The 13,328-nt window shown below is 36.3% G+C and overlaps 1 protein-coding gene across 1 annotated transcript in view; it reads right to left on the bottom strand.

The window, feature by feature from the left end:
• IP6K3 (inositol hexakisphosphate kinase 3) overlaps nt 1-13,328 on the bottom strand; it is a 29,735-nt gene that overhangs the window by 4,057 nt on the left and 12,350 nt on the right. The window contains exons 3-4 of the mRNA XM_034414643.3: nt 1,659-1,869; nt 401-579 (exon numbers count right to left, since the gene is read on the bottom strand). Coding sequence (XP_034270534.1) covers nt 401-579; nt 1,659-1,869 — 390 coding nt within the window. The remainder of the gene's footprint in view (nt 1-400; nt 580-1,658; nt 1,870-13,328) is intronic.

Here is a 13,328-nt window from a genome sequence, read left to right as displayed (position 1 = left end):
TAGAAATAGGATGCATAAACAAGATTAACACTGTTAATTATTACTATACTGGAGATACATGGCTGCCTTTGTGGTAATTGTTAAGTGCTAAATAAATTAAATTCTGCATTTTTGCTATTATAGACAAATCCAGATCAAAATATTTGAGAGTAAGTTTCATCAGGTTTAGTGTGTACATTGCTGCAATCTTGGTCCCACTGAAATACATGTTTACCAACATACCCAGTGTGTAATTTAGACTTAAAATGTTGTTTTTGTCATTAACATATTGCACTTAAACTTTTGATAAACTGTCCCTTTTATGTTTATACTTATAACAGCACTAGCAGCCTTTAAAAAGTACAAATTATCAATTATACATGTGTACTGTAATGTTCAGCTAATTCAGGAAAAAAGATACGGTGAGGTTTATTTTCCTTATACTTGGAAGACATGCGATTTAGATGCTGCTTGTGACAGTGCAATCCCCAAGGATTAAAGCTGTTATTTGCCTCTTGGTTCCCATTGGCATCCTCCATAAGTGATGATACATCTTGGTGGTACTGAAGATCTGTCTGCAGTCGTGTGTTCCCATGGCAGCTAGACACAAAGGAACCTGATTATCTTATTGTCTGGAAGGAAAAGTTTACCACTATACATCTCAGCATATATACATATTTCTATATCCTTGTAATATCAGCCAGATTTTAGACATAGTATTAAACCCATGTAGTCAGAAGTAGGATTCTGCAAGTCCACAATTCAAACTGCAGCCTGACAGAGCCATTTGGTACATTGTTTAGAAGTAAACCTTACTGAGTTCAGTCTGACTTCTTCTTAAGAATGTGGGCACTAAACTGCAATCTTCATTGTGAGACAGAATGCTAAGGATTGTAACCTTGTTGTTGTTGTTAGTTGCAAAGTCGTGCCCAACCCATCGCGACCCCATTGGACAACATTCCTCCAGGTCTTCATGTCCTCTACCATCCTCTGGATTGTAACCTACCCAGTGTTAATGATTGTAGCACTATTTACATATAGGCAATGCACACAGTTATCAGTTAGTCATGACCAGCAAGCAGTTTTCTGATTAACGAATATAGGGAAACTTTATTTTATAGTTTAAAGAACAGCACAACGAACCAACACTTTAATTGAGAATAAATCCCCCAAATTGTGCAAATAATTCAGACTTAGTCCATTTTTATCTAAAAGAAAAACATTCATGAGCTTAACGTGCCTCTTCCCTCCCTTCCTGCCAATAAAAGAAGATTAGATAGATCATCTTCCTCAATTACTATATTGGTGAAGTTAAGCAGCTTATTCTGTCCAAGGGCAGCCTCAAGGTGTATAAAATCTGTTTGACTTTGTCAGCTATTATCTTAGATGGAAATCAAGTACAGTATCTGGGCTGGAAATAGAGGCAATACAAGCAAGATTGTGATTGGCAATGGAGGAATAGGTACAATATAAATCTAACAATTCATTTAAAAAATATTCATGCTAGTACAGTTTTCTGGCAAGTCAAAATAATTGGATAATCCTAGAACTCATTTGGGTTTATATATGGCAAGGCCCATATATAAATGTGGGATTCATGTTAGTAAATCACTGGATGGAAACCAGAAAATTAAGCTTTCTTCTTTTGTATTGCATTTCTGGCTTTTTGTATTGCTTACCTGCTTTCAATGACATTTGTGAATGAGCTATGATTCCATTTGACAAATGTGTGATCATTCTTGCTGGTTTTTGCTTGGTTGAGTTTCTGCCATATTGTCATTGAACACTCCTTTGAGGTGTTATCCAAGGAAGTGTGATTATCTGTGTGTGGGCAGGCTACAAGATTCAGATTTCCCATGCTATCCTTCTTGAGGTACACAGATATTATACCTTTAAGTGGAAAAATAAATTGCATCAACGTGGCAGAATTGATATGTAAATTCATATACATAAAATCTGATACAATCCCAGATTTTTTTTACTAATTTAATAAATGTTCACTGTTAATTTGAGAACCCCCATATCAGGGGTGAAATCCAGCAGGTTCTGACAGGTTCCGAAGAACTGGTAGTGGAAATTTTGAGTAATTTGGAGAACCGGTGGCGGAAATTTTGAGTAGTTTGGAGAACTGGCAAATGCCACCTCTGGCTGGCCCCAGAGTGGGGGGGGGGAATGGGGATTTTGCAGGATCCTTCCCCTGGAGTGGGAAGGGAATGGAGATTTTGCAGTATCCTTCCCCTGCCCTGCCCACAAGCTATGCCCATCAAACTACACCATGCCCACTAGCCACGCCCACAGAACCAGTAGTAAAAAAGTTTGGATTTCACCACTGTCCCATATTCAAAGCAAATAAAATAAAATGTAGTTCTTCATACAGAGTTAAACTGCAGTTCAACTTGTCACAGAATGCAGTGATGATTATAATATTAGACAATTTTAAAAGATCAGAAACAAATTCATGGAAAGAAAGGTAAGCAATTACAAGTAGGTATTAATTATGTCTATGTAATACAGCTGCATAACAGAAACAACAAGAAATTTGTTACAAATTTCTAGGGAATACAATTAAGAGACTGCTTCAGCCCTCAAGCTTCTATCAAATTCTGGTGGGCCTTTGTAGAAACAAGATGTTGCATTATGTAACTTTTGATTACATCACAGCTGAATTCTTTTTATTTGCTCGACATTTATTCCAAACCATGTTTATATGAGACTTTATAGAGAAGTAAGAGAAGGCCTTGAAGAAAACTGATTGATTAAATGCCATCAAGTCAGGGTCAGTTTCTAGTGACCCCATAGTTTTCTCTGTCACAATTTGGTCCTACAGGCATTTAAAAAATGCACACATTGCCATTGTAACTGAGTCCATCTACTCATTCTACTCTTCTTTTTCACAGTATTAAAATGTGATTATACAAAAAGAATAATAGAGTAGAGTTGGAAGGGACACTGGATATCCTCCAGTCCAACCCTCCATTCAAGCAGGAGATCCTATACCATTTCAGATAAATGGCTGTCTTCTTAAAAACCTCCATGGAGAGAGCTCCCACAACTTCTGAAGGCAAACCATTCCACTGGTTAATTGTTCTCATTGTTAGAAAGATTCTCCTTAGTTCTAAGTTGGTTCTCTCCTTGATTAATTTCCATCCATTGCTACTTGTCCTCCCTTCAGGTGCTTTGAAGAATAGATTGACCCTCTCTTCTTTGTGGCAGCCCCTCAAATATTGGAACACTGCTATCATGTCACCCGTAGTCCTTCTTTTCACTAGACTAAACATACCCAATTCCTGCAATCGTTCTTCATATGTTTTAGCCTTGTTGGTTTTGTTCTTCTTCCTTAGTTTAGCACTTGCACATAGGTAGCTTGTGGTCCACAGTTAGCACCTGACCATAATTTTAATGCTATAACTGAGTTGCTATACCTCCTTTTAACAATAGTATAGTCACTTAATCTTATGTACTCCATTTGATGATGTACATATATAGGCATTGTTTAGTTGTGTGAAGAAGTATTAGTTAAGAAATCATTGGATACAGAAATTGATAATTAGTTCTCCTGCTTCATCTCCTGCAGCAACTATTAGGAAAACATGAACTTGGCCCAGGAAAACAAGGAAGTACGAGAAAGAAACCCAAGATTGCTTTGCCTTGATTCTCTTTGATATAAGAGGTAGAGAAGAAGAAATACTGACAGAATTTCTATTATTACAGCCTATATCAGTAAAATAGTGTCCCCAGTATTTTATGTAGTGTCTTTTTCCTGACCTAGGTTATCCTGAAGGGCTGACAGATATATGTTATTTTGGTGTGCTGCCATTTCTTTAAAGTATGTGGAGATGTCAACTATGGATGGGGGATAATCAATCTCTCCATGTTCATATTGATCCAAAATTCTTGCTGTGTGCTCAAGCTCCTGAGTTACAGGAGGTTGGCAAGCAAAATAATATACTCCAAAGGCCTAATCCCTGTGTTGGAATGTTGGGTGTGTCAAATTGCCCCCATAAAGTAGAGAATAAGGATATAAGTTAAATTACACAATCAACTGGATTGTGTAACCACAACCACAGTCAACCCTGTCTTTCTTTCCTTTCATTTTTTTTTAATTTGATTTATATGCCGCCCTTCTCCGGAGACTCAGGGTGGCTTACAATGCGTTAAGCAATAGCCTTCATACTTTTATATATTTATACAAAGTCAGCTTATTGCCCCCACAAACTGGGTCCTCAATTTACCTACCTTAGAAAGGATGGAAGGCTGAGTCAACCTTGAGCCTGGCGGGATTTGATCTTACTTTAATTGCAGACAGCTGGTCTTAAATTACAGAGCTCTGTCTGTTGAGCTATCCAGGCTCCCTTTCAGTATGATTCCATGTCCTCCAATTTAGGTAAGGAGAGGAATCTAGAGAAATCTTGGCAAGAAAACTTTGTCTGTATTCTGATAGGCATCTTCACAGCACCGCACAGAGAAATTAACTATAAAGTCTTCACAGGTTAAGGTTAAGATAGACAGAGAGATGATTGATAGATAGGTAGCTAGATAGATGATAGAGATAGATAAAGAGATAGATATTTAGAAATAATTACCATAAATTAAATTAAAATATATTATATCTCACTAAATATTAGAAAACGCTAGTATACTTGCTTAATTTGTTACCCGTGTTTCCCTGAACATAAGACTGGGTCTTATATTATTTTTTGCTCCAAAAAATAATGGCTTATTTTTCAGTTAGGTCTTATATTTGGGGAAATATGGTACTAAATGTGTCCGTCCGGCTGATAATCTTAAATGGGGTACTTATTTTTGGGGTAGGACTTATATTACGAGCATCTTGAAAAATCATGTTAGGGCTTATTTTCCGACTGGATCTTATTTTCAGGGAAACACAGTTCTGTTGACTGGAGATTTCAAAATCCTTTAAAATTAAACCAAACTTGGTCTACACAGCTCTAATTCCAGGACTGACCTCTCTAAAAGACAAGCTATGAGACACCCTATTCCTGCATTTCAAATTGATTCCAGTGCCCATTCTGTAGGCATTCTGAAGCTATCTGATTAGAAGGTTCAGATTTACTATTATATACAGTCTTTTCCTTGAACTTCACTATTGAGTGGTAAGAGAGCATGAAGTGCCTTTAATTTCCCCAGATGAGATAATCATTTTTGGAAATAAAATAAAATCCAAATCAGGCAAAGAAGATTACTTTAAGATTTGATTTCACCCCAATGTAAATTGTGATTAAAAAGTAGTATAGCCATATTATCTAGTCTTAACCTTTCCTTTAGTTATCTAGAGTGCTGCTTTGCTTGTTCTAAAATAGAACAAGCTCTTTTTCACATTGCCACATATGTGACATTTGAGTAATCTGCCTTGCCCTAAAATAATACACCATGGAAAGCAAAAGTGGGAGCTGTCGGTTACTAAGAAAGTAGAACTTGTTGTTGAAATATGTTAGAAGTTCTTCCAAACAGGAACAAACATGACATAATCAAATTAGAATAGTCCTCTCATATGTTTGTATAATTTTTCAAATGCTGAAGGCTCAGAAGTAATGGGTAAAGGACTTGTATTATCCACTGTTTTCTTGGACAGCTATTATAAATTAAGTAGTTGTTTCACTTGTAACATTGACCAAGAAAACTTCTAAAAGTTATTTTATTAACCCCACTGTTAAAAGTTATTTTATTAACCTCACTGTTATACTGTGGAATACATAATCTTTACTCTGACATATGGTACATGTTTTTACCTTAAACAGAGCATCCACATTTTTGTTTATTCTTACAATGTTTATTATTTATTAAATTGTTATCTTGCCTTTATTACTTTATAAATAACTCAAGGCAGCAAACATACATAACACCCCTTCCTCTTCCTATTTTCCCTGTGAAATGAATTGAGCCCAGCTGGTTTTCATGCTTAAGGCAGAACTAGAACTCACAGTGTCCTGGTTTCTTGGTTGGCACCTTAACCATTACATCAAACTGTATAATATATATGATACCCAGCCAAAAATGACTTAGTCAACAAACACAGTTGAGCAAAGTCATGGTTAAATAAGTAGCTATCCTCCAAGTCTGTTTCAATTATGTAACATTGTATCAGTAAGTTAGGATTTGGGCTTAATGGCTTTTTAAGATATAAAATTGCTGCCATTTCAAAATGAGATAAATACCCACAGTGAGAATGGGACAAGTATGTGCCATTATATGTCCCAGGGGTTCAGTAGGCAAAGAAATTAATCTTAATGTGCACAGTCCAAAAGTTTTGAAAAAAACATTTCTCTCCCAGTTGGATAGTGCCAGAAGCTTGCAAACACTGTTGCAGCAGAGAATTGGGGGCTGTATGTCTAGGTAAACCTTAGATCTTTACATTCAATTTAGGTCTGCTACAGATTTATTCTGTACTGTTAAAATCACCTGCTGTGGTAGACAAAGAAACTGTGGCTTCTCCCACTGGTTCTTCTATCAATCCTTTCATCCAAGCTGCTAAAAAGCAAAATGACTACAAGATTGGAAGGGGGAAATGGCTAAGGAACGGGTGGGAGAAATCACAGTTATTCAGTCTTTTCCTACTTTCAAAAGGCATAGGACTAATTCTATATCATGACAAGGCAAATCTAATTTTGAAAAAAAAACAAACACCTTAGTATTTATTCCATGTAATAAACAATGCTCTGTAATTCTATATTTCAGCCATGCTTCTCCTGTTGACTTAAATGGGGCTCACATGGCTGAGGTGTCAGACACCCTTTGACATATTTATGCCATTCCCAATAAAGCCTGGCGGGGACACAGTTGCAGCTCATAGTCTCAAATGACAGATTACTTTTGATCATAGCTGGTGGATGAGGCATCTTTGACCTTTTGATGACACATCAGTGATAGTGGGCCATCTTCTCAAGGATATTATAGATTCTACTTAGTAAGCATAGCATTTTCAATTCTAGCTCTACTTCCTCTCAGATGCCCCTACTGAGAGTCTTGCATAGCATTGCTCTTTTATAGGCACCCCCCTCCTCAGCAACATGAGCTACCTGAAGCAATATCTGAATAATTTGTAGCTCAAACTTTTCAAGGGACAGAAGTAAGGGGATAACTTTAGAATCAATAGCAGTTGTTAAGGTAATTTGCAAACTAAATATACCCACAGATACTAAATGTAGAAATTGTGATGGAATATGAAATGTTTCCATTCCAAAATTCAGCATAAACAATTGACATTCTTATTTTTATCCACAATTGACAAGAAACTGTATTTTTGTATTCAGTTTTTTAAAATAATTTATATATCAGAGGACTCCAAGGAATATATCCAAAATTCATTTAAAATTGCATAGCAAAAAAGTTGCTGCATAGTTGCTGCATTTTCTTACTTTACTAAACTTGTTTTGCCTGTATTTAACATTCATTACATTTTCCTAGTTCAGAGGTCTCAAGATGTCCTAAACACCTGTTCTCACTTACTGGTAAATCTGGATGCTGTTCCTTTTTCCATCTGTTTAAAAAAGACCAGAGAAAATACAAGAGTATATCTGAAAGATATATCTATATCTCATCCAACATCTGGCATCTATATTGCAGTCCTAAATTTATAAAAATGAAGAAGAAATATGTGAAACAAGGGGTTTGTGTGTATCAGAAGGTTTTGGTGTGATAAGGTATCAATTTCACTGTCAGATTTAATCCCCTTAGTCTTTGGGATCGTATGATATCAAAGCAGAGCTTTTCATATATTCCTCCTCTTTATGTCAGGCATGCTGAATCAGCTTCCTCTTAGTGCCTAAAAATGCTTGCTCTATGTACCCAAAGAGACAGGAGAAGGCCATTCTGACTCATGAATCAAGTTGTCTATTTTTGTACTTTATCTAAAAATGGGGACAGATTCAATCCTGAATTGTCAGGTAGAGAGGCACATTTCATAACTAAAGCAAAACAATTTAAAAATAACCCTAATTTATAAGCTGGAATAGAATGACAAGTACAGGAAGGGCTCTGAAGAACCAAGCCAGACTGAGAGTCTTAAGGCTGCAATAAATGCTGGTTGGTGTTTTTTTAAATTTGTTTTTGAAAAGAGGGCATTTTATCGATCAACTATAAACTTGGGGAAAAAAACCAGAATGCCACTAATATGAATGGATTAGCCTAAAACAATGGATTCTTTGTACATTCTATGAGATGAAGAAGTTGCTTTCCAATTGCTTGTTTTGAAAAGAAACATTTGGAGGTCTCTAATAGGTGAGGGACACATAAGAGCATTTCCTGCATAATTTTTTCTTGACCCAAAGGGTGGTAACTGAGTAGAAAAGAACTAAACAAGTGGACCTTCCCTTGTTATACAGGCTTCCAAATTGTTTGGAGGAAGGGCTCATGCTACTGTTGGCAGGTTGTTTAAAATTTAAAATCCACAACAGCTTTTGAATACTGCAGGACTGCTCATCAATCTAATGAAGAGAGACCATAGAACCAGAAAATGTTTCTTATGGTGAAATTTCTACACTGTGATAAACCATAATATATTGGTAGTTGGATTTTAAATAGCATCTTGGGAAAGCTAGGTAACTGTGTTTAGTAAAATATGAATTTTGGCTAAGTAATTGTGTTTTTTCAATAGGCCATGGCCTATCCTTTCTATTTGCTCAGCGGTGGGCAACTGTGGCCCTTTTACAACCTGTGGACTTCAATTCCCAGAATTCCTGAGCCAGTTTATAATATAGCCTGGTTTTTTGTGTAGTGCATGTGACCCACAAAATGACTTAGTGTAATAGCATATACTAATTTGAAAGACTAATCATTCAATTAATGGCCACTGTCGTTGGAATAGTGGATACATTGTGCAATTGCCACTTATTCCAAAGAAATGATCATAACATCTCCTACTGGGGTTGTGTCTACTGCTCCTACAAAGCCAACTGGAATCACTGAGGGGCAATTACAAACTGGTAAAACTCTTGGCCACTTTCAAGCTTTTACTTTCCCCACATTTTAGGTGCACTTGAAGATGGCTGCCTGCCAAATATGCATCTTTCTATCTTCCTTCCTTTCACAGAAGAAAAAAAAGAAAACAACATAGGCCAAGTGGTCTATTGTTCTTAAAGTAACCTTAAGCTTTCTCTATGACAATCCTAGGGGTAAGAGCAAAAGTGGGGAGAAAAATCCTGACATCACGATCCATATTTGGAAGATACTGTGGATATTGTAGAGAAAGCTGTTTAGGTAAAACGAGAGATGAAAAAGACTTGCAAATAAAACAATGTGCCAGATTCCAATTAGCCTGTTGCAGCATAAACAGTCAAGACTCTCATTGCACCAATATGAATTATATGTATGACTGTAGAATTCATCAACATATGCAACATAGTTTCAGCACATTTATTATTGCAGGGCTCAAACTTGTTTGGCTTTGTACATGGCAATGGCAGGCAGAGGAGAATATTTACAGAAGGTATCAGGTTAGAAACATCTCGGCAATTCTTAGAAGCTGTTTTGCTTTGAGTCTCTATAGCTCTGCTCCTGGATGTGTATTTTTAAATAAATAGGCACATTTATTTACTGCCATGTGTAACATAAACCTGAACAAAACCTACTTGAAAATAAGTCTAATCTCATAATGAGCTCTAAACTAGACAAGTAATTTTGGGAGAGAAGATGTTGCCCAAAGGAAGGCATTTGTTTCAAGGTTGTCTAATTTGTACTGAAATGAATAAAAAGACGGTTTTATCTGGAAGTAGCCTTCTGAAATAGTGCTAGCTTGTAGTAGACTTAATTGGTGGAAGCTGGGCAACATTTTATAAAGTGATATCATTACATAATGGCTCTTAAACTACCTCAAAACCTCCAGGAGTTATAAATATATGCAACTCTATAAAAATATCTAACTCCATAACTCCACTGGTGAATCCATGCCAAAAATATAGAGCTATTTCTACTGACGTTCAGCCTGACCTTTAGTTTTCTAGGAAAGCGTTCAGATTTTTTCAAAGGTGATGTCTAAAGATATGTTGATACCAGGCCAGATGAAGGGTTTTTTTGGAGTGGCATGCCCTAAAAAATTATAGGGGACTAGTCAGTGGAATTTGTATTTAATTCTAGTATTCCGAATTAGGAATTCCATTACCATACTTGTAGGAAAACTAGATCCTTATTGTAAAGGTATTGAATGACAGTCATGTACAGCAGAATATCTGAAGCAAAATTATGAAAACCCGTTCCTTCATATTTTTAGTTTCAAACAGCTGTCTGAAGAAACTTTCTAGTTCCCAACAAACCTCTTTATGAGTTAACACTCCAGCCTGCCATTTGAAGCAGCAGGCTGGGTATTGCTGTGTAGAATTTACTTTTGTGAAAGTGCTTCAACCTATTTAAAATGGCAACACTTTATGTGAATTCCTGTGGTGGTTTTTGCAGGCATGAAATGCCTTCTTGCTAAAAGTAAAAACTATATACTGAAACTACAAAGTCTTGTTCCTTTTTTGCCCACCAAAAAGTAGTTGCCTTTGAGTGTAATTACAAGGATGCCTTTGAATGCATTTCACATGATATACAGTATCTGTGAAAGATTCATATATCTGAGCTGTTGATTAATAACATTTGCAGAACATGCTTGGGTGAATTTATTTGCCATTGGGTATAAAACCTTCTTGGGACACTGATAGCCAGCCAAAAATAGCAGTGAGATAACAAAAGAAGATGGGAAGAAAAATGCTACTATTTATAGAGGTCTACCATACCTAAGCTGCCAAAATTCAGATAATCATTAGATGATACCCAAAAAAAAAGAGCTTTTCTGTGGCTCAGTGGCTAAGACGCTGAACTTGTCGATCAAAAGGTTGGCAGTTCAGTGGTTCAAATCCCTAGTGCCACGTAACAGAGTGAGCTCCCGTTACTTGTCCCAGCTTCTGCCAATCTAGCAGTTCGAAAGCACGTAAAAAATGCACATAGAAAAAAGGGACCACCTTTGGTGGGAAGGTAATAGCATTCCATGCGCCTTTGGTGTTTAGTCATACTGGCCACATGACCATGGAGGCATCTTTGGACAGTGCTGGCTTTGAAACAGAGATGAGCACCACCCCCTAGAGTCGGGAATGACTAACACATATGTGTGAGGGGAATCTTTACCTTTACCTTAGAGTCTCATCTGAATTCCTACAGGCCAACTGTGATAGCTCTACTATAGACTTGGACTTCAGACAACTTTTGGGAGCTAGCACTTATGAAAAGATTTCTTCATTTCATAGCTTTTTCTGCAATATTATAGAGAGGGAGAGATTTTTTTTTTAATACAAGCAACGCCTGTAAAGTATGCATTATTTTTCAAGAGAAAATGAGCCATCTTGATGTTTTCATGTTAATGGTAAAAGAATGAAATAAGAGACGTGGGAGGTGATTGTATATTCTATTGAGCTCAGATAAGAACTCTTAAAATGCAGGCATTCTTGTAAAACAGCTCTCTGCTGGAAAAGTGCCAACTCAGCCCCAGGGGGACAATTTTATGTTTAAATCTTGCCTCTTAGAAAGAAATGGGGTGGAAGGGGTTTTAATTGGGTCAGCCCATCTTCCATTGCTTCACAGCCAGGGTAGAATGAATGACAACTGAAGCAATGTGCAGCCTGAATACATATTATAAAATTGGAGCGAATGGGGGGATACTTTTGGTTGAAGCAGCGATATTTCTTATTATATAATTCATAGCAATGTATTTGTTCCCTATCCCATTTTGAAAATTATTGACTGCAAGCTCTTTTTATATCTCAAAATGAAGTTTTCTCTTACACAAATGGGCTTGTTTCAAATTCTGGGTCTGCATGAATTCAACTTAACAAAATTATGCAAAATTTTGCTGTTGATTTGAAGCGACCTGTGTTTACTTTATGGCTTTATTGACTGGTTTGTACTTTATTTATATTTTGTTTTCCAGATGTTATAGTCTATTAAGTAGCCAGCGTCCTAGTATGGCTTCAGCAAAATGTAATGATATAATGAAAAGTATTTCTATAAAAAATATTAATATCTGATTGGCAATCTTTCAGAAACTCTGATTCCCAGTCAGAACAAACCTAAAGGCTCATCAGGCTGACCTAAGTCATTATTTTTTACCTTTCTGTGTGAAAACTGACCAGATTGGTAACTGAATCTTACTTCCACATTGGAAACAAAGTTCAGACAGAAAATTTAGGCTTAGAACTAGCAAATAAGTCAGAGAAGTTGAAGAACTATTGCTATATTCTCCTCAGACATGAAGTTATAAATAGACTTTAATACATAATACCGGTACATTATAGTTGTTCAAATAATTACCATGCAATGGATTTAACTCAACTTCTACTGTTTTAAAGTTTATTTGTGTTCTGTTTTTCTGTTATTTGTATCCTACTATTTCTCTGAGGAACCTATGACTAAATGCAAAGAGATCTTCCCACAGTATTCCTGATGAAAAGACACTTGGGCCAAGAGATTATGAAATCCTGGAACAGGTGCTATTTCTTTGGAACAGATATCAGCATCAAAATTAGATAAGATGTCTAGGCTAGTATTGTATATCTGATCTCACGGTATTTCATTTTTTGTGTTCTTTCTCATACCAGGAAATGGGCAAGGATGAATATTATCTGATATCTAACTAATTTAAAGTTTATTGTATTTTTGTTTGCCAGTCCCTCATGCTTTTATTTATAAAATTTTGAATATTGGCTTATCTTTCTAAGACAACTAAAAGCTGCACAACATCAAAGAGATACATAAGGGTTGTTCCAGTCCAAGATCATTGTGCCCCTCACATATGGAATGGATAATGATCAAAATCAGAATGAGAGCTTTTCTGCAATTTAAGTCCTTCCCAGTCAAGTTTTTACAATAACGAATAACATGAATTAAAACAAATCAAATTATAATGAATAATAAGCTATGGAAAAATACTCCCCCCCCCCAATCCCATTGCTAGTCAGCTTTAGATTTGGTTCTTTTTTCCTTTATTTACAGCCCAGGAGACATCATCTCATTATCGAAGGTATAATATGCACAGATGGCTTCTTTACATGGAATCAAAACATGATAAAGTCCAAATGGATTAACTTACAGTACAAACTCATATCACTACTGCTGAAATATCTGCAGCATCAATGGGAAAAAAAATTCTTAAATGAGGGGACTTTGGAGATCCTGTCCATTAGTAGTAAATTGGCTTCTTGTTCTGTTTCTGTATTGGAAAAGAACTTTATCTCTTGTTTCTCCTTTCTTTGATGGGTTTTTAACTCCCCCTTCTCCAAGTTGTGGTATAAAAGTGGTAAAGCATTCTAACCATCTGGGTTTGCAATCACAACTGCAACTAGCTTTTAACTGACAGGTGTTTG

This window comes from Pantherophis guttatus, chromosome 3, assembly GCF_059756535.1.
Source record: "Pantherophis guttatus breed Tessera chromosome 3, ASM5975653v1, whole genome shotgun sequence".
NCBI classification, from domain to species: Eukaryota; Metazoa; Chordata; class Lepidosauria; order Squamata; family Colubridae; genus Pantherophis; species Pantherophis guttatus.
This window is presented reverse-complemented; position numbering and strand designations above follow the sequence as displayed.